Here is a 23171-nt window from a genome sequence, read left to right on the forward strand (position 1 = left end):
CATGTGGATCTTCCCTGACCTTCTTGTCTGGCCTACCTAACAAATGCCACAAAAGCAATGAATCTTATAAATGCCTAGTCATGGGGTGATGTGGAGTTTTTGGTGGATGTAAGAATCTGGTAAAAAAAAAATTTTTTTTTTTTTTTAAAAAGCCACTTTGATGTCGTACTCACAGATCAACATAATTTTGATGTTAGGGTTCTGCAGGAGGTGGATTAAGAATTTTGTTTATCTTAGGTTCATAACCATGAAGTGCAAGATTCTAACTCAGGTGGTCCAGTTTTTAATTTTAATTGATGTACTTGATATATTATAAGCTCTATCTTGTAATGTTTTAATCATGCCTATCTTTTGTAATGGATGATGGCGTGAAGTGGCAGTTAAAAATCTTCCCATTGAGGGGTTTTCTGTATAGCATAACCTTTTTTTTTGGAAAAGCATAACCTATTTTTTTCTTCTTTTACTTTGACAAGGATATCAAGGAATGGTAATTTGAACTGGAAGAGCAAGAACAAATTTTATATTGGGATGCAAGTTATTCATATAAGCTTTGAAATTAACTCATCCATTGTTCCTGACAAAATAATGAAAATATTCAATATAACATACTGAATTTTTGTTTTTTTTTTCTGATTAGTTTTTTTATTGCATTCGTTTTGAAATTTTCCATAAAGAGGTTGGCTAAGGCTGGAGAAAGGGTAGAACCCATGGCAAATCCTTTTTGCTCCCAATATTTGTCTTGAAATATGAAAAAAGTGTTTTCATATTTCAAAAAGTGAAGTAAGGATAAACTAACTCTGTCTCCTGCATTTTCTCGCACATTTTTTATTTTATATTTTATTTTAACATACATAAACTATATAAACATAAAACAATACCAACATTTCAATAATCTAAATTAGATAATCATTATACATACATTTTTGATCTGTCTCCTGGCCATAACAATTACATCATTCTTTAATACAATTTGTTGATTGTTTCTTATAGTGATATAATTTTGCCACTTCTAAAAAGCCATTGAACATATTTTTTGACCCTTATATTTTCATTTTTTTTTGGTAAAGCTTAGTTTAGTGCAATAAATCTTTGCTATCTATCTGTCTTATTTGTTCTAGAATAACTAATAAATTTCAGTTAAATTCTTTTTCTGTTTTTCCTTTAATGTATTTCCCTCATGACTTTTTCATTAAAGAAAAAAGGTTAATCAACTCTCACTTTAGCAAGTCATATAGACCACACAAATAGCTTGCTGTTGTTAATTTCCTTTAGAATTGCATCGCATCCATGAGACTGGTTGGAACTTTCCAGTAGCTTGTCACAGTAAGGAAATTTCTAACTGATTTCTATAGTGAGAGTCAAGTGTAAGTGATCTCCCTCTTAACAAAACTGTACTGTATTCCTGAAATGATCCCAATTAAAAATATTGTGGATATGATTTCTAATTAATTTTTCCATGACTTTGTCTGGAACACTAATAAGATGGATCTTAAAAATCCACTCTGGAGTACTACCCTTATGAATTGGAATAATCCATGCACATTTTCATTAAGAGAGTACTGAAGAGGGCATCTGCATACTGCAATACTGCTTTCTGTGAAAATAATCTCATTCAAGTGGAGACTGAACAAGATTTTTGAAAGCATGCAAAATTTTCTTTCAGTTCCAAACAAGTGAAATTTGATATAAGGAATAAGTTTGTAGTTGGGAGTAACCTACTGAACCATAGCCATAGAATGATATTAAGTAGGATGTGCACTCAGTTTTTTTTCTTTCAAATCCAGTTATTAGCAAGATGTCTTTTTGCTTCCAGTTTTTCATCTCATCTTATACCAGATAGCAAGATACATTCTGCAGGTCTGTATCAAAAAAAAAGAAATCCAAGAAAACTTTGTTACACATGAATACGCTGCATTCATTGGTATATAGAAACTGTGTCTGTGATTTTGGAGTTTGACCAGTTTTAATTATTAAAAGCAAACTTTTAATGATTTGCTATAAATATTAAAGTGAATTGTTTTCTATTTATGACATGCTCACAAAAATGAAAAAGCAATGCAATTTCAAACAAAAGCAAAACAAAAAATTTGAATATGAAATTTTGTATATTCAAATATTAAGATTTGAATACAAAATTTTTATATTGTTGAAAAAGCTGAGAGGTGACTTGCTTACTGATTTAACATATTTTTGTTTATTATTTATTTTTTGCTATAATTTTCAATGTGTTTTATTATTATTATTATTATGTATAATCATACCCAGAGGTGATACCTTGGGTATCACCTCTGGGTATGATTCCCACTGATGAGATTTCAATAAGGGTCGAACCCAGTCTGGTTGGTGACCCTTGCCATAATGCATAGCATTATACATACATATAAGGATATGTGTGGTTGTTTATATGGGTGCTTAAGGGTCAAAGCTGTATAACTGAGAGGAGACCTTCACATAGCCTTTAAAGGAATGCGGAGAACCGACCAGGGCTTCTGACCTAATGTCCAATCCTCACCTTCTCGTGGTGCACCCTGTTGGGTATCTACTTGGATACTGAACGGACAAGGATGGGCTGGCAATTTGGGATTTAGCCGACCGAATTGTATTCTTATTGGTTAAACCAAAATATAGAATGATGGTACAACATGACAAAATTTCATGCCGGCTGGGGCGTCGCCCGGTTAAACAAGGCCCCCGTTGTTTTCGCCAGGGAACCAGGGCGAACAGCGAAAAGTCAGCTACTGGAACAAATCTGAAAATAAACCCCAACTCAACATCACCAGAGTTAAAGATCGGTACCATCAATGTAAGAAGCCTGAATGGCAAAGAAATGGAGCTAGCTGAGGAATTAGATAAGTACCAGATCGACATGATAGGGGTGACTGAAACAAAAAAGACCAAAACTGGTGAGATCTTTCTGAGCAATAAATACAAAATGTTATATTCAGGCAATGACAATCAAGGAAAAGAAGGAGTAGCCATAGTATTCAACACAAAATACGATGCTAATCTTCTTGAATGGCAGTCAATCTCAAGTAGAGTAATGTGGGCAAATATGAGAATGGGGAACTGGACAATGAGACTTATTTGTGCCTATGGTCCCACAGAAGGTTCTACTAAGGTAAAAGTGGAGGAATTTTTTGAGGCCTTAGAAAAAGCAACTGACACAATGAAAAATTGGTCCTTGTTGGGGATCTAAATAGCAGAGTAGGAAATGATTGTGAGACATACAAAAATATTTTGGGAAAATTTGGAGAAAAGAGCAAAGCTAATAATAATGGCAAATATCTGTTGAATTTCTGCTCAGGACATGGACTGGTTATTGCTAACACCATGTTCCAACATAAAAATGTGCACAAATTCGCATGGAAAGCAGAGGCTAGGAATAAGAAAAGTCTCATTGACTATGTTATTGTTGATAGCGATGTTTTCTCCCTGGTGCAAGACACCAGAGTGTACAGAGGATTTGAAATTGGAAGTGATCACTATTTAGTCTTGAGCAGGATAAAATTGAATTTCATATTGAAAAGAATAACATGTAAGTTTTAAAGCGAATAAAAGTTGAGCAGCTCTCAGATGTGAGCTGTAGACTAAAATACACAAAGATTATTGAAGAAAAAATGAAAGAGTTTGAGAACAGGAATCAAACCTTGGAAATTCACTGGCAAACTCTGAAGAAAACATTGATTCATTCTGCCAGAGAGGCATGTGATGAGGTTGTCTGTAAGGATAAAAATATCAGAACTCCCTGGTGGACACAGGAAGTTAAAGAGGCAGTGAAGGAAAAGAAGAAAGCATACCAAAAGTTCCTGTCAAATAAGTCAGCTTGTGCTCTTAGAGAATATAGAGACAAATGCAAGAATGCTAAACACCGTGTAAAACTAGCTAAACAAAAGTCATGGGAGGACTTTGGCAAGAATATAGAAAATAAATAATAAGGATAAAAATATTCTGGAGGTTGTTGAAGAAGCTTAAGAATGGAGGAAAGAGTGCTATAAAAGGAATTAGAGATGATAAAGGTGACATGAAAACGGGAGAAAAAGATATCCTTGAAGTATGGAGTAATTACTTTGAAAACCTGGTCAATGTTTTTTACCACTGTGCTGTCATCACTGATTGTTTCATTTAGCAGTTATATGGATATGTATCATATCCATACTTGAAGTAGAAAAAGCCATCAAAGGCTTGAAATGTGGAAAGGCAGCAGGAGTAGATGATATTTGACCAGAAATGCTGAAGTATGGTGGTATAAGAGTCTTACAGTGGCTGCACTGCATAGTTCAGAAAGCCTGGGCAGAGGGACGAATTCCCGATGATTGGAGTAGAGCTCTCATAGTACCCATATATAAAAAGGGAAATAAAACTGCATGTGAGAATTACAGAGGTATTTCCCTACTGAGTGTTCCTGGCAAGATCTATGCAAGTATACTTGAGAAACGGTTGAGAAAAATTGTGGAAGAAAAGCTTGGTGAAGAACAAGCTGAATTCAGGCCAAATAGAGGCTGTCAGGATCAGATCTTCAGTTTACGATAAATAGTCGAGAAAGCATGGGAATATAACAAAGATCTGTATTTAAGTTTTGTCAATCTGGAAAAGGCATATGACAAGGTCCCAAAAGAGAAGCTATTCAATACGCTGCAGTTATAGGGTATCAATGGGACATTATATCAAGCAATACTTAGTCTTTATTTGAGTTGTAAGTCAGCAGTTAGAATTGAAGGAAGTACAGGAAGATGGTTTAATGTTAAATCTGGTGTGAGACAAGGATGTACATTATTCCCTCTGTTATTCATTATCTATATGGATCACGTTATGAAGGAAAGTGGTATTAAACATGATATCAAAATTGGAGATGGTAATGTCAGCTCTTTGCTTTATGCTGACGATGTTATACTTCTAAATAAATCCGCTACAAGTCTGCAAGATTGTCTGACTAAATTGAATAGCTGTTGTAATAGATATGGTATGAAGGTCAGCAATACAAAGACAATGAAAATAGGCAGAATCATTGAAAATGTCAACTGTCTTGTGAATGGAGAACCTGTGGAACAAGTAAACCATTTCAGCTATTTAGGCACGATTTTTACTGAAGATGGTAAATTAAATATAGAAATAGACAACAGAATCAGCAAAGCTGGTATGGTGGGAAGTCAATTGAATAAATTCATATGGAATAAGAGAGAAATTAGTCGGAACACTAAATTAGCTGTATACAAGACAGTGTTCAAACCAGTTTTAACTTATGGATCTGAGAGCTGGATCAGAAGTAAAACATTTGACCAAAGACTAGAGACTTCAGATATGAGAGTCCTGAGAAAGATTATAGGCGTGAACAGATGGCATCAATGGCAGTATCATATTAAAAACGAGGATATTAGGAAAGAACTTGACATTGTCAGCATCCAGGAATGCATTAGCAGAGCTAATCTCAGGTGGTATGGTCACTTAAACAGAATGGGCGAGGAAAGATTAGCAAAACAAGTGTTCTCTGCCAGGTTGGCAGGAAAACGACCGAGAGGAAGACCAAGATATAGGTGGATTGATACGGTACAAAGTGCTTTAGACGATAGAAATATAAGATCTGATATGTTGGAGTGTTGACAAGTAACAGGCTGATTTGGAGGAAAATTGTAGATAGGAAATTAATAATGATGTAATTTTTTTCATGTAGTACTATCATATCCTGTACACCCCTTGAGGGTACATGCAGGAATTTGATGATGATGATGATTATTATGAAAATGCATGTTTGTTTGTTTTTAATTATTTCGTTAAAGAAGAAGAAGAATTTTGTTTTTTTGGAAACCATGGGCTTCCAAAAAGTCAATTTTTTGTTTAATTCTTCTGATTTTTATTATTGTTAAAGTAATTTACAGGTTATGTTTATTTTAACAAGAGGTCATGAACACATTTTTTTTAATATATTCTTTATTAAAGCACCATCTATATATGATTATAATAGCAGCAATTTAGGTAATTTAACCCTCCCCCCCTTTGGAAGATGGTTCTTATTGATCACTAGTAATGAAATTTGCTTACTGCAGTAAGTTGATGTCCCTGGCATTCCCAAGCTGTGATTCATTGAAGATAAGTGGTTACTTATCTTCAATGAATCACATGACACAATCTACTTTCTATCAAAGGCAATATATTATCCTTAACTCCACTCTTATCAATTGCCAGATCATTTAAGATATAGTTTCCTTCTCCTGTGTTGCATTGGAATGAATCTTGCCTCTCAGACAGTATTCATTTATACACTTAAAAATACCCTTAGAAAATAAATGAATATTGAAACGATTATGCCAATTAAACCTTGAATGATTTAAGGTTTCAATCCCATCTTTGTGAGGTGGGATTTACATGGAAGGAGTATATAATCAGGTTTTATCCTCTTTTAGATACCAAAAATTAATTTTTTTTCACGCCACTTCATGCCTCCAATAAGTTGAGCAGTGATCTCATAAAAGATAAAATTCATCTACCAAAAGCTATTGGACCTGGAATCTCCCTTTCAAAATTGCTTTGGCTCAAAAAACCACCAAAATTATGGAATTCTGGTGGTTTTTTGCATTCATTTACTGACCTCTCTACCATTTGAACTCTGATAAATTTATTGACCTATTTGACTATTTATCTCTGAAAGTTGATTACATACAGTCTAATTACCCTAACAGTCAGATAATCTTTCTTGGATATTTCATTATCCACAATTCAGACTGACTTCTCTTTTCCAACTTCACAGACTAACCTGGAAGAGAAGCTGAACTGTTCGCTGTCAATAATGATTTAACATGTTGTTCATCAATCCACCAGAATTCCATAATGCTGTTGATGTACACTTAACAAGTGTACCACCTGCAGATTTTCCTTCTCTCAGTTATTTGCAGTCTCATATCCTCTTGGGATATGTTTGGGATGATCTTCAGGATTTCTATGCTTTGTTTTTATGGTCTGATTACTGATTCCTCTCTTCTAATCCTAGCACCTGCTTGGACCTAATAGCAGAATTCATTCACATGAATGAGTGCTTTTATTCCCTATTTCACTCAGCGCCCTCATCCCCTAGTTCTCCATCACTCATGTCAATGCAGTGCAATTCAAAAATTCATTATTTGCTCAATGGTTCAAGTCAAAAACTCCAGCCTGTCACTCTGCTTATGCCACAGCTTGGAACAACTGGTCTGGATGCTTGGACATTATCACTCATGTTGATGTTTAATGGAGAAAACACACATCTAGACTAAACTTAAATTTGTTTAGCTAATAAATTATTAAATCAAGATTTCACCTTTGACCATGGAGAAATATTGGCTTAATAATTCATTGTCTACATAAATTTATTTAGTAATTATTACCTATAGACGTATTTTCTCCACTTTCAAGGTTTAAAGACATCGAAACAACCTCGTAACACCTGCAAAAAAAAAAAAAAAAAAATTCATCAGTGAATCCAAAATGGACTTTACAATGCCCAAATGTACTAAATTTGTCTCGTTTTAAAATTTTTGGCATTTAGATCTTTAGCCCCTTTTCCAGGTTGCAATTCCTGTCCTTCCACATTTTCACCTCTCATATCCTGGATGGTATAATGGTAGCATCTCCTAAAGATAAGGAAAACTCTTGGCATCAGTTTTTTCCTATAACTCTTTTACAGTTTTAACTGAAATAAACCTTATATGGATTAATGTCTTTGTAAAACTTCAGTTCTCTCTTTTAAAGGATATCCTCTGTGTTCCATTTTTTTATGTGGTTCCCACCTATAAAAGGTTATTAGCAAACCTATAGTTAACATGGGTGAGATAAGCACTTTTTTCCCCCCATTTTTTGTAATTTTTTGGTTATTTTGCATAGTATTGGAAACCCTGCTCTAAAGACCAAACATGGAACTGTTTCAGGCCTCCAATAAGCAGGAAGGTGATATAACACCTGATGATGAAATTCATCTCCTACCAAAAGACGATCACATCTATGCCCATGGCAGGATTCAAACCCATGACCTGTTAGTTGGTTGGTAGGTACTCTAACCACTTGGCCAGCTATTTCTGTTCAGTCGACACAGAAACTTCACAGTTCTCCTATGATCCTATCCTTCTTTCAAACATCGGAACTTAGCAACGGCCATTAACATTCCGTTCCTTTTGTGGAAATATACTAGCGCAACTTTCACTTCAGTCAGCTGTTGTTCACCACCATTACTCGTTTCAGCACTGTGCTTGAAAACAATAATAATGTTGCTTAATTATAATTTCGTAATGAAACAAGTAGAGTTTATGACATTCTTCATTTCACAAGGTTAAAATCAAGGTAAGTCATCATCATCATCAAATTCCAGATAGATCTCGAGTTGTTAAAGTCTTACAACAAGGTTGAGAATGTAAAGATTTAGAATTCTTCACTTCACTTCTAGGTACATATTGTGCATGCAAAGACAGAGCCTTACAGCTGCTTAGGATCTCTTCAAGATTTAAGTTTGGCCGACCCCACAGAACAATGTCTAGAGATGATCTAGTTCCCACTTTTGAAGCATTTAACAGTTCCACCCATCTGCCTTTCATGTATTCTTTTCTGATTAACACAACTTACATTTTTCCCTTTTACAAGTTCTGAAATTGATTTCAGAATTTCATCGTATGTTTGAAATAACTAACACCTTATCATCTTTTTCCTTTTCTAATTCATATTTTAGCATTCAGCAGTAGTATAAGAAGGTACTCTGGATTTACAGGAGTTCTTAAATGGCATGAAAGAGCTTGATTCATCAATTGCATTAATAGACTTAACTATGTTTGGACACATTCTGAATCAGTGTTTCTTCCCTCCGAGCAACTTCAAGAGCTCTTTTGATATCAGTAAACTCTTATTTGTAAACTGAACTTTTTAATTCTGGCTTCGGTCAATTTCTGAAATGGGTTCTTTCAAAGATTCATTATCATATCATAATCATCAATTGTATAATCATATAATAATTGAGTTAACCAGTCATAAGATTGGGAAACTTTTTGCATCTGTACATATGGTGTACTTTCCAAATAATTTGGACCAAGTTCCTGTCTTTTAAAAAATTCTTCAAAAGGTTGCATAGTCTACAGCTAATTTCAACCTTCTGGCATTCTGGACAGAACGTTTGGCTTTGACTTGAAGTTTAAACTAAAATTTAAATCATCTTTTCCTCAGACCATCTACCAATTTTCTTAACTGATTCTACAGCTTAGCAATCTTGAGTGAGAGATTGCTCACCATTAAAGATTGCTATAGCATTAAATTATATATTTAGTTTAATCCTTTACTTCGATTTGCTATAGCTTGACTTAACATATTTTGAAATTCTTCATTCTGTAATGAAAATTCAGAACTTTCACCTATTATGCTTATTTTTCATTCATTTTAATCATTAAAATATAATACTACAAAAATTATTCTTAAGACTCAGTTTTGACTGTGCCATTTTTATATAAGTGGCACAGTCACATCTGAATTTTAATACAGATATCCTACAATGGCTCAATAGACTATTGAGGACACACCTTAATCTTGACCTTAATCACTAAGACCAACAGTAATTTTGTAGCTCCATATTTGAGCATTTCGTCACATATTACTACTCCAGTTGCCTTTATATGTTTCAGGTTTTTGATGACTTTTTCTACTTCAAGTATTGAGTGCTTTCTACACTGTTTTGTCACTTTGTTTTATTTAGCTCTCTTTCAAAGTAATTACTCCAGACATCAAAAATAACTATCTTTAGTTTTTAAATGAACTTTATTATCCTTGATTCCTTTTGCAGTACTCTTTCTTCCATTTCATAGCCTTTTCAATAAGCTCCAGAATATTTTCCCAGCCTTGCATCATCTTGATATTTGTCTTTCATATTCTTATGATAGTCTTACTGCTACTTTTATGCATAGCTTAGCTCTCTTACATTTTTCTCTGCATTATTTCAGGGCACCTACTGACTTACATGCTACTTGTTTTCCAACTTATTTTTTATTGAATAATATTTGTATAGTCAAGTCAACAGTTTACCTCTAAAAGCTGCTTGACTTTAATTCTTTTTTTAAACTTTCTTACATATTTTTCTTTAAGATGTTATTTTTATCCTGCTAAAAACTAAGCATTTGCTTCCAATTTCAAATCTTCTGAACTAGCTTGAAAATATCACTATCAACAATAACATAGCAAATTATTCTGATGTGTTTGTTCTAGTAGCTGATTTTTCATTATTTGCCCTAGTTCCCTGATGAAAGCACCAGTGGGTACAAATTATACCACTGGCTGGGGTATAATTTGTTTAACCAAATTATACCCCAGCCAGCATGAAATATTGTGTTGTACGATCATATTTATTTCTGGTTTAAGCCAATGCAGAATGCAATTTAGTCAGCTAAGTCCCAAACTGTCAACCCTCTCCTTGCCCATGTATTACCCAGCGAGTACTTAGTAATGGGGCCCACCACTAGAAGGTGAATTTTAATATTAGATCACTAGCTGTGCTTTACACTCCTTAAAAGCTATGTAGAGGTCTTCTCCCTGTTATCGGTTTTTGACTCTTAATGCACACAACTAAAACAGAAACCATGCTTAGTCTGCAGGCTTGGTAGGCAGCCTTGACTGGTGAGTGTGAACCTTTTCATGATTTACCCAGTCTTAAAGTTTCGCAACTTTTTTTAAATCTGCTTCCATCTTCAGGATGGGTGATGAAAGCAGATTCTGCCACAATTATGGTCAGTCATATGCCTTTGGACATCTTGCCCAGAGTCAAATAAAAAAAAAAAGTACCATACTTCACAACAATTGCATACAGACATGGCAGACCTTTTGGAATTGGCAGCATTTTTGAGGGGGGTGGGGACAACAACCATATTTTAATGACTTTTAATTTAAAAAGTCATTAAAATTTTAAATAATTAAATTATTTAAAATTAAATTATTAAATTAAATAATTAAAATAATTAAATAATTTTAAATTAAAATTTAAAATTATTAAATTTTTAATTTTAATAATTTTTAATAACAACAATTTTAATAAATTGTTGTATGAAACTTCCCAATATCTTCCACTTGGTTTTTGTGTTGTGTGTGTTATTACAACTCTTATAGTGAATCCCAGATTGTGTCTTTGTGACAGATGAAATATTGGAACCTTTAAACCTTAACATGAGCTTCAACCAGCACATAATGCTAACTTCGTATAACCTTATACAGCTTTATTGGTTGGCTGTTTCTTTTGTAGATTTTTCTCTCATACTCCTTCCTATCATGTATTTTAGGCAAGTGGCCTGCTTTCTTGTCTTCCAATTCTTCTTTTTCCACTTATTTTATATCCATATAGTATTTTTGGCTGTCTGCTATTGTCCATTCGATTTAGATGTTCTAACCATTTTTGTTTATATTTGCTATATATAAACAAAAATGATTTTATGTTCAGGGATTGTAAAATTTCTTGTTTGTTTTTTGGTCCCACTTGGTATATCCAGCTATTTTTTTGAGAAATTTCATCTCTGCTGTTTGGATCTATTTTTTGTTCTTGTTTATGGTCCATGGTTTCACTGTATAATAAAGTTGGTTAAGACAGGACATTACATAGTCTGATTCTGGTGTGATTTTTGTACTAGGGATGGCCTAAATATATTATTTATTATGCCATTTACTTTAACAGAATTTGATACTTGAATGCCCATCTTTTTTTTATCTTCATAAGTCACATCCCAGGCATTTGAAAGTATTTACTTGCCCTTATATTTTATTTATTATCGATTACTATTTTACTTCATATTGGTCTTTATCTTTTGAAAATCATTATTTTTGTCTTTACTTTTGATATTTTCACATTATATTGTTCTGAAATTGCATTCAATGATTTTAGTGATCTCTGTAGATCATCTTCTGATGTAGCTAATACAGTTTGATTATCTGCAAATGATATTGTATCTATCTTTATTTGTGGGCTTATTTGAATACCAAATAAGTTAAGCTGTTTCCAGATGGTTATAATTTTATATATTATCATCATCCATTGTCACTCCACTGCTGGATGAAGGCCTTTCATTACTCCAAAACTCTCTGTTCATGGCTCTCCTTTCCAAAGGAGATTGTAAAATTTTCTGTTAGATCATTCTTTGTTGTATAAAATTTCACTTCATTATTATCACCAGAGATTTTGAAAATAAGTTACACATTTTTTTTTTTTTTTTAATTTAATCTGTTGTTTGTGTTTTTACTTTTTCCTTTATTTCTTTGCTCATGTATTTTATAGGTTTTTGGTTGTGGCTTAAGTATACCTTTTCTAGTCCTGTTACAAAATTGTTCCATCTCACTGTTTTTTCCTTTCATTTTACAGCTGCACTGTTTGTTTTGTACTCTATTTTTGTCTCTACTGTCTTTGAATTTAGCCATTTCTGGGAACTTGATTTTTTATTATTTTTTTATTATCCTTTCTATTTCTTTGTTCCAGTTTTATAGTCCTCTTTTTCTATTCCATTTACTCTTTGTTCCTAAGCTTTTTTTTTTTCAGATTTTGCCATTCCTCTTCTGTGGCATTTGATTCATGTATGGTTTCTATTTTTAAATCAGTGCATTTCTGATAGTTGCATAGTGTGGGTATCTTCTAATGAAGAAATTTTGTAACTCAGTCAATTATTTTCCACTTTTTATTTTTAGCCATTTTGGTTTAAATCTAGTTTTTGCCAATACCATATAATGATCACAGTTTAATTCAGAGACTTCATATGCTCTTACATCTAGGATTAACTCGGCTAATTTAAAATTTGCGATATTGTAGTCAATAACTGGCTAGCATCCTCTGGATAACCATGTATATTTATTTATTTATGTTCAAATACTGAATTAATTATGCTCATATTATTATAAATTATAAAATCTTGCAGTTTGTGTCCATTTTGATTACATATATCATCACCAAATCTCCCTGTTTGTTTTGTATTTTCTATTCTGGCATTTAAATCCCCTGCTAGTAAGAAATAGTCTGTTTTATCTGTGACTTTCTGCAGTTCTTTGTAAAAGGTTTTACTGTCTTATATGAATATGTTAATTGTATTACCAAGGCATCTTTGTTTTTCAGTATGTGTGTGTGTGTTTGGCTACTTTCTATCTTGTAGTAATGCAGTACAGTGTTTTGTCTTTCATAGTGATCCATAGCCATAAATTTTTATATGATGTAGAAAATGGCATGACTGAAGGTCATGCCATAGATGTACAAACAACCAGTAGTCTTTATGCACCCCCCCCCCCCCCCAGTATTACCTGAATGTTCTTAGAAAAGGCACTAACAAACTTGAAAAAAAAAGTAGTTACTCTCAACACAGCTGAAAGAAACAGCACTGTTACCTTTAATACTAGATTAGAATTAAGCTATGCTATCAGATACAATGTGCAATTACTATAGCAAACTTGTAGTGGACAGTATTACTATACTGAATTTCCTTTAGAATATCACTGTGCCTGTGGGGATTTGGTTGGAACTTTTCAGCAATTTATTATATTGAATTTGTTATAATGTTTGCTATAGTGATCATATTATCAGCTAATGACCTAGCTGATAATATGATCAAGTCTACTTATCAAGCTTTACAGCCTCTTGTAGCACAAAGAATCCTGCTTTGTTCAACGGTGGATCATATTAGTTTACCAACTTCTCTTTTATCAAAATGGCTAACATAAGGTTAATCTTTCCTATAGATAGGTAACAAATTTTCAAATTTGAAAAATCTGAATGGTTTTAGTTCTTTTCTGTGCAAAATCATCAAAGGTTCTTGGATATTTTTTAAAATGTTTTGTTTGAAAAATGACTGCTTTATTGTGAACCATCCACTTCTGTTAATTTTTTAAATAAATGTATCTTTTAGGGTGCAAGGATGGTTAGGGAGTTATTTGAAATGGCCAGAAGCAAAAAAGCTTGTCTCATATTTTTTGATGAAATTGATGCTATTGGAGGTAAGAACCTTGTTTAGTCTAAATACAGAAATTTTCATAGTAAATATATATATATATAATTTCATTATATATCTTTTCATTAGCAGAAATAGTGAGATTTGTAGAACAAAAGTGAAGAATGGTGATTAGTAAAGAGTTGACACTGTTAACCATTGAATTTACTACTACACTATTCTACTTAGTCATGGTGTTTAAGGAAAGATTTTTTTTAAATTTAATCTCTTTATAGAGAAGATCTCTGTTCAACAATTATTTTTTTTATTTCAGAGTGCTTTTATTTATTTGCACTAGGGTTCATTCCAATTGGTGCAATGACCTCCTTTTTTACTATTTCTTTCAGAATCCAAAAAATCATTGACTCAAGACCAAAATATAAAACAAAACAATATATATACACTTCAAACAAATTTTACATAACTATAACTAACTACAGAATTAATTGGATCCAAGGCCTTTTTAAAAATAAACTTACACTCAAGACTAGACTAAACACTTTGTTTTCACAATGACAAAATGTTCATAGCCAGTTTCTTTCTCTGTCAAGGCCCTTTTCCAAAGATGTATGACTTTATTCTTCATTTTCATAGGATCCTTTCTCATTACTCATGTAGCACACATTAGTGCTTCCTGACTCAATTCTGTCTCCTTTCCAATAGAAATAATAGTTAAATCTGGCATCCTTAAGACAGATGAAACTTCCCAATCAGTGTTTCCTCAAACATTCCTTTAGAACGTAAATAGCAATTTCTTCTTTTGTTCACTAATGCTTATTGACAGTCTTAACTCTTCCACTTTAAAAACTCACAGTTCTATGATTCCCTTTTCGGAATCCACTACTAATCTTCCAATTAGCTTTTCCTCGAATATTCCTTTTAAAACATCTATAGCAATGTTTTCTTTTATTTATCAATACTTATTCCACTTTGAAACTTCATAGTTTCACGATTCCTTTTTCGGAATATACTATTAATTTTCCTCCAACTGTCACATAAAAAAAACTTAAGTTCCTCCGAATCTAAACATCTGCTGGCCTCTGTTCTTATTTCTTCTCGAACGCTCTCTTGTTTACTCCCGTTACTTCGATACCAAATGCTCTCCTTGTCAGCGGTCAATCACACATCAAACTTCTCAGCGAGCATGCGCACTTCATGAAACTGGCAAGCGAGAAACTAAATATAATGGCTGTCACGTTGTCTCCATTAGCGACAAGAGAATGTCTTCATAAAACACAACTTAATATTTTAAACTACAATAAATTTTTAACTGCTTTACATATCACTTTGACAAAATAATTTCAATAACGGTCACATCGTAAGTGCCGACAATGTGTGTTATGAAACCAAAACTAATAAACATACTAACATAAACAATTCGTAAAAATATTCAGAATTTTAAATCATGATTATTTTTATAATGGGTCATCCATCTGTTAACAGGAAATGAATGCAACATTGTAATATACAAATTTTGCTGGCTGTGAAGATCAGCAGTTTGCTGTAACTAATTTCAATCCTGAGCAGTGGATATATAGAAGATTCAAAGCAAGTAATTGATTGTCAGATATCATTTGGGAGAAGCCTTTCATGCTTTTGTACACCAGGTTAAGTGTTCCTAAGGCCATAGGTTACAGCCCGGCATATGACCAGGTCAGACTAAAAAACTGACAGTATGGTCTAACATTCCTAAAACTGGCTTTCTTATCTTGCCTTTCAAATTTTCTATCATATCTTAGATGGTTACCATGGACTAAGGCATACAATGTGAAGTGATGAGTCATTCACACTATGGGTGTGTTGCATTTCATGTTAGGAATTAGTCCAATGGTTATGGTGCATAGAATCATGATTGCTAGGTCCTACATTAATGTTCTGAATAACTGCGTGCCTTTTGATCATGATAATGTTCAGTGTCACAAAACATTAGTGGTAAGCACAGAGCCATGACACGAACCCAGTAGAATATCTATGAATGAGCTATAATATAAAACTAGGCACATCCTTTTCATTAGCAGGAGTTGAGTACAATGTTGTGGCCAAAGATGGAAAACAAATATTATTTCTCTTAATGAAAATGTTATTTATAATGCATGTGTCCCTTAACACTCGATATGATAGTTCATGATATGGCATTGATTTTTTTAAGATTATATAAACGACATATCCAACAAAAAAAATATTTTTATTTAATTCAGGTAATTCAGTAAGTTAAGAAAACATATAAACTATGAAACAAATACATAGTATAAAATTATAAATTGTACGTAAACTTCATTGCACATAATACATAAATGTTTTAGGCAAAATAAAATAAAGTGTGTATTTTAATTGTCATCACTGTCTTCAAAAATAACATTTCGTAGATGTTCTTTATTTATGACTGACCAGACGTCGTCATCACTTGAAATCTCTTGGACATCATTTGTATAATTCTCATTGCATACTTTGGTTGGTTTTGTTTATCAAGAAGACCTTGCATACCACTATGCTGCAATTTTTTATTAAGTTCATAATATGGAGCTAAACAAATATCCAGTTGTCTCGTGAATTTTCCAGAATGCTCCATTGAGAGATTATTATCCATAAAATAACTTTCTTGCCAAGTCCAGTTCTTCTGCTAATTTCTTTAAACTGAATTCTTTAACGGATTCATCACAATCAGAATCTTCGGAAGAACTTTTCCCGCCATTTTGTTCGATGTCATCTATTAATTGTACCAGTTCCTCCTCATTTAAATCTATTTCCCCATCAATTAATTCACTATTGAAGAGATTGGAGCACTTATAAAGAAGTTCACGTAGGTTGAGTCTCATGTGCTGATCGAAACCAAATGTATCTTCAGTCTTGTTCAATTATTGCCTTGGCAGTTTACAGTGGGTGGGTTTATCCCTATTAACACATGTGTATATCGCAAAAGCGCTCTAAGTGGCCATTACTATAAAAAATAATTTTTTTTACGTAAAAAAGCATTACATATTGTATGTAACTCGCCAAAAAATAAAGTGCTCCGTTTGAGATTAATACACTTATGATTTTTAATGCGCTTTCCTGGCAGAAAATGAAGACAATTTTCAATAATAAATACTTTATAAGTAAACAGTTGACGTACATGCATGCTAAAGAGTATTTCCCCTAATATAAATTCACTACTTATAACTACATGCACGATACTGGCAGATGCAAATTAACGAAGATACACTTTATTTTTAAGTTGCGCGCGATATAAGACCATCTTATATCGAAACCGCATTGTATAAGTGACTCGTTCAACAAGGATTACTACAATTTTTAGACTGGGATATATCGAAACCGCGTTGTATAAGTACTGCGTTATACGAGGGTTACCTGTACTGTACGTGTTTAGAGTCCTTAAATAATAAAAAAATAAAAAAACCCAAAGAATTTATCATATGCTAAAAACATAATTTGGAATATCTTTCCTCAAAGATTAGATAGTATAGTGGCATGTATATACAGTAGTATATTGCAATGAATTTTAAATATATATATATATATTTTTTTTTTGGGGGGTGGGGATCTAATAGCAAATATAAAGATGTTGGTAATATTCTTTAGGTGCAAGATTTGATGATGGAGCAGGTGGTGATAATGAAGTACAGAGAACTATGTTAGAATTAATAAATCAGTTGGATGGTTTTGATCCTCGTGGGAACATCAAAGTGCTCATGGCTACTAATCGACCTGATATTCTGGATCCTGCTCTTATGAGACCTGGACGATTAGATAGGAAAATTGAATTTGGTCTTCCAGACTTAGAGGTATGGATACATAATTGTTATAAATTTGCATGTAACACACACACGAATTTGCCATAGCTGTAATTTACTGGGGTGTGAACTCCACAAGCATGTTGGTACATGTATTTTGTAGTGTTGCTGAAATTAGACTTCATTGGATACTTCCCTCACAAACAGGATAAAGCCTAGATGTTCAACCCAATTGAACATATGAATGAGCATGCCATTGAATCATAGCCACTCGTACTCCTGTTCCAAAATGGGCTGTGCCTTTTGATATGCAACATCCTGCTGAAGTAACTGTTATCAGCTGGATAAATTTTGAGCATAAAGGGATGTATCTGGTGTGATATTCAGATATATGTTTAGTAGAATCCTCCAATGTAACCTAAGACATACCAAAAAAACATATCATTTTATAGTGTTGCAACTCAATCTATTGATTCTAGATTAGTCAGGCAAGTGCTTTTGTCTCTTTGTCCAGCTGTATGTTTTTACCTCATAGGTTAAACTGTGGGATAATCTGCTATATCACGCGTGTGACAGAGCCCACTGTATTGTGCATTCCCGTATGGTTCTGGCACAGACAGCTGTGGACTGCATAAATCTTGTAACTTTCCATCATTTTCACACGTTAACAAGCTGATTCTGGTGAAAGACTGTTATTGGTAAGATGGGTGTGTAGTTGTAACATTGTTAATACACTTTACATTCTACTGCAATAAAGTAACAATTTCTGTTTATGGAAGTTTTTTCACTTGGCTATGCTACTAATTATATATTGGATTTTATCCTTTATTCAAGTGTTAACTTGAATAAAGTTAACTTCAACCTTTATTGAAGTGTTAACTTCAGGCACTTGTTTGCTGACTTTATTCAAGTCAGCAAACAAGTGCCTGAAGTACTTTCAGGACTGGGCAACTTGTGGTAAAGTTGGTATAAGTTCTCATCACTTGCCTTAGTATCTTCCATAATGCAAAGCATGATAAAACCCAATATATAATTAGTAGCATAGCCAAGTGAAAAAACTTCCATAAACTTATCTCTAATCCATATAATTTGAATAATAGGGTGTGACACCCTTTGGCAACTCGTATAGATAAATATGACTTCTCCATTACTTCCACCTTAGTATCATCACCTCTGGGCCTGGCTCCCACTGATGAGACCTCAATAAAGGTTGAAACCGGTGAGGGCGGTGACGAGTTCGTTCTCGTAAGGTTTTTGCCTTAAGGGAGCAATTTGAGTCTCCGGGGAAAGTGTTCTCCGGCACGGCACGGTGAGGGGCTTTGTCGGTGAATGCTTTTCTTCAGAATATGAGCAGTTCTGCTCGGTGGTGGTGGTGGGTGGAAGGCCATCACTGAGTGTAGCCAATGCTGAGATGGATGTTCTTTCGCCCACAATTGAGTGGCCTAGGGATCGTCCGAATTTTTAGAGACGGCTTTACTTATTCATAAGGTCTAAACCAGTCTGGATAGTGGCCCTTCCCTTAATGCATAGCATTATACATGTCTGCAAGGAGATGTGTTTTGCATTATGGGAGATACTAAGGCATAAGGCAAGTGATGAGAACTTATACCACCTTTACCATGAGTTGCCCCAGTCCAGAAAGTACTTCAGGCGCAAAGGATAAAACCCAGTATAATTAGTAACAATTTCTGTGATGCCTAGACTGTCATGTCTAGTGCTGTCTATAAATACAGTGCCACTGGCACTTAAATTGCACTGCTAATCCATTATTGTATTAAATTGCAATGTCTCTCAATATCTGCCTACCATGTAGATTGAAATAGACATGATACTGTCTCCAGTAAAGTAGAAAAGCATAATGTATGAGATACTTAACAAACTGGTCACTCATGTTTCAAATTAGTTACTAATGTGAAAAATTTAAGTGTCCAGTCAGACATTGGATTAAGATCTAAATTTGAAACTATACTGCTGCCATTTTTCACTTGAAAGCCCTTAAGAAATTAGCCAAAACACCAGACTAGCAGTATACAAGACAGTGTTCAAACCACTTGTAAGTTATAGATCTGAGAATTGAGTTAGAAATTAAGCACTTTATCAAAGACTAGAGATTGCAGATATGAGAGTTCTGAGAAAAATTTATGGGCCTGAAGATGGCTTTAATAGTAGAATCATATTAAAAATGAAGATGTTAGCAAGACTTCACATTGTTTGTATTCAAGAATGTGTGAGCAGGACTAATCTAAGGTAGTATGGTTATTTAAATAGAATGGGAAAAGAAAGGTTAGAAAAACAGATGTTTGATGCAAATATGGCAGGAAAAAGACTAAAGTCTAAGTGGATTCAGTTAGAAGTGCCCCCAGAAGAACAAAATGTTACATACCACAATATTGGAGTGCTGACAAGTAATAGAATAATAAGAATGTAAACTTAATCATGTATAGTTGTCATAGTAGCCTGAACACCCCCCTTGGAATACATATCAGGAATTGGATGATGTGCTATGATTTATGGTTCCAATATAGAGATTATGACAGTATCTTTTAATGGACCTTTGATTAATTTTGCTTGAACCAGAATGTGCAATTGATAAGTAATATTTTTATGGAAATATGCATAATATAAAGAGCTGTTTGTAACAAAAATTAATGCAATAAATTATATTTTCTAAAAAATGTTATTTTTACTGTTCTTCGTATTATCATGTATTCATTTTCTCTCTTCAAATGCTTATCACACAAGGAAATCTTCTCTGTGATATATCACTACTAATCACTTTATGAAACTCCTGTTGACTTATGTGGATATATCATTAAAAAATGGAAGGTGGGAAGAGAGTTTTGGGGGAAATAAATTTTTAGTAGATGTTATGTAATTTGTCATGTCATGACTATTGCAAGTGTCATGAAAAAAATTCCAGCAGGTGCTTACCCTTAATTTCTTTTTTCCAGAATATTTCTAAGAAAATTTGGTGTTTGTTTCCTTTTCTGCTCTTTAGATTTCCAAGAATTAGCATTAGCCGCATTTTCTAGTAAATCAAAAAAAACTTTCACTTCTTTAGTAGTGACCATGAAACAAACGAGTCACATTCAAGAAGTCTGTGTTTGGGTTTAGTGTTAAATGCTATAGCTTCTGCCTTTCTCTCGTCATTGCTTGACATAAATTCCAGGAAATATTATCCCTTTCTCTTAATAAAATTTTTTTGCCAAGTCAACTTTATGATCTTTTCTTCATTCATTTATGTTGTCACATTGATTGAAAGGTTGCTTATAAAAATATATAACCTTTAAGCATGATTAATTGTAGAAAGTTTTTTACCTTGGGTATATAGTATATTAAAGATACCAAGCAATTTTATAAGCTAGGTTTTAACCCTTTTTCCCAAGTAAGGAAACAGACAAGTCAATTTTGCGCCCGTAAGTGCAACTGTCTGAGGCAACTTGTGGTAAAGGTGGAGTAAGATCCGATCACTTTCCTTGGTATTTTCTCCTAATGCAAAGCACATCCCCTTGCGGAGATGTATGATGCTATGCATTAAAGGCAGGGGTCACTACCCAGACCGGTTTCAACTTTTATTAGGTCTCGTCAGTGGGAGTCAGACCTAAAAATGCCAAGGTTGAAGTAATGCGGAGCTTATAAATTTTACCTAAACAAGTTGCCACAAGGTGCTTGTTTAGGTAAAATTGTAGGCCATGATATTAGTCATTGTTTCAAGATTGCTACTGTGTGAAGATACATTATTATGTTGAAACAGTTGCTATCAGGAAGTAATCTAGACAATGAAGAGAGCTATTTTTCAGAATACATTGTACTTTTCTGCACCAACATGGCCCTGCACTTGAATTAATACAACTTTACATCATACACTCTTATTTGTGTTCTCAGGTATCATTGCATTTTATTAGTCATAGAGCAAAACTGGACATCTTCATCAGCATACTGATTTTTTCCGTCAAGGATTTTCGAAATATTTCGAAAATTTTCCAAAATATATTATAAAAAGAGAATGTGTTTTGCTATTTTTAATTTCCTTCATAGATGCAGTTTATTTTTAATAAAATATTTCACCATATCTTCAGATATGGTAAAATCCATCCATAAAAGAGTATTGTTGATGTAAGTATAAGAGAGATTCAAATATCTATAGTATTCTTTTGTGCATTTCCAAAAAAAGAGAACATTTCAAGGCTTTTTTTTTTATTTATTTTTTATTTTTTTATTACCAGCAACAGTTGCAGCTCTTACATATGATTTTACATGTTGGACTTTGAAAGCTCTACTCCAATCATCTGGAATTCATCCCTCTTCCAGGCCTTTTGAACTATGCAGTGCACCCACTGTAATACTTCAATGCTTGAGCATTTCTGGTCGAATATCATCTACTCCCGCTGCCTTTCCACATTTCATGCTTTTTCTACTTCAAATATGGATATGTATTCTTTCTTGCATGTCTTTTGAGTGTTTTTTAATACTGTGCTGTCATCACTGCTTGTTTCATTTAGCAATTTTTCCAAGTAATTACACCATACATCAAGGATATCTTTTTGTCCAGTTTTCATGTCATCTTTATCATCTCTAATTCCTTTTACAGAACTCTTTCATCCATTTCTGAGCATTTTCAACAACCTCTAGAATATCTTGCCACTGTCTTGTTATTTATTTTCAATGTTCTGACCAAAGTCTTCCCAGGACTTGTTTGGTTAGTTTTACACAGTGTTTAGCTTTATTACATTTGTCTCTGTATTCTCTAAGAGAACAAGCTGACTTATTCGCCAGGATCTTTCGATATGCTTTCTTCTTTTCCTCCACTGCCTCTTTAACTTTCTTAATCCACCCTGGAGTTCTGATTTTTCTATCCTTGCAGACAACCTTGCCACATGCCTCTCTGGCTGAATCAATCAATGTTTTATTCAGGGCTTGCCACTGAATCTCCAAGGTTTGGTTCCTATTCTCAAACTCTTTCATTTTTTCTTTAATAATGTTTGTGCATTTTAGTCTACAGTTCACATCTGAGAGTTGCTCAATTTTTATTCGCTTTAAAACTTTCTTACCCTCTTCTTCTTTTTAGTATGAAATTCAATTTTATCCTGCTCAAGACTAAATGGTGATCACTTCCAATTTCAGATCCTCTGTACACTCTAGTGTCCTGCACCAGGGAGAAAATATCACTATTAACAATAACATAGTCAATGAGACTTTTCTTATTCCTTGCCTCTTCTCTCCATGTGAATTTGTGCACATTTTTATGTTGAAACATTGTGTTAGCAATAACCAGTCCATGTCCTGAACAGAAATCCAACAGGTATTTGCCATTATTATTAGCTATGCTTTTTTCTCCAAGTTTTCCCAAAATATTTTTGTATATCTGAGAATCATTTCCTACTCTGCTATTTATATCCCCAACAAAGACCAAGTTATCATTTTTTCATTGTGTCAGTTGCTTTCTCTAAAGCCTCAAAAAATTCCTCCACTTCTACATTAGTAGAACCTTCTATGG

General features: G+C 33.6%; 1 protein-coding gene across 1 annotated transcript in view; it reads left to right on the top strand.

Moving 5' to 3' along the window:
- Positions 1-23171, top strand: part of Rpt1 (26S proteasome regulatory subunit Rpt1) — a 138567-nt gene that overhangs the window by 85569 nt on the left and 29827 nt on the right. Inside the window, exons 7-8 of the mRNA XM_090394746.1 lie at positions 13863-13950; positions 17523-17725. Coding sequence (XP_090250872.1) covers positions 13863-13950; positions 17523-17725 — 291 coding nt within the window. The remainder of the gene's footprint in view (positions 1-13862; positions 13951-17522; positions 17726-23171) is intronic.

This window comes from Typopeltis vanoorti, chromosome 6, assembly GCF_054136105.1.
Source record: "Typopeltis vanoorti isolate ZY-2024b chromosome 6, IOZ_Tvanoo_1.0, whole genome shotgun sequence".
Taxonomy (NCBI): domain Eukaryota; kingdom Metazoa; phylum Arthropoda; class Arachnida; order Uropygi; family Thelyphonidae; genus Typopeltis; species Typopeltis vanoorti.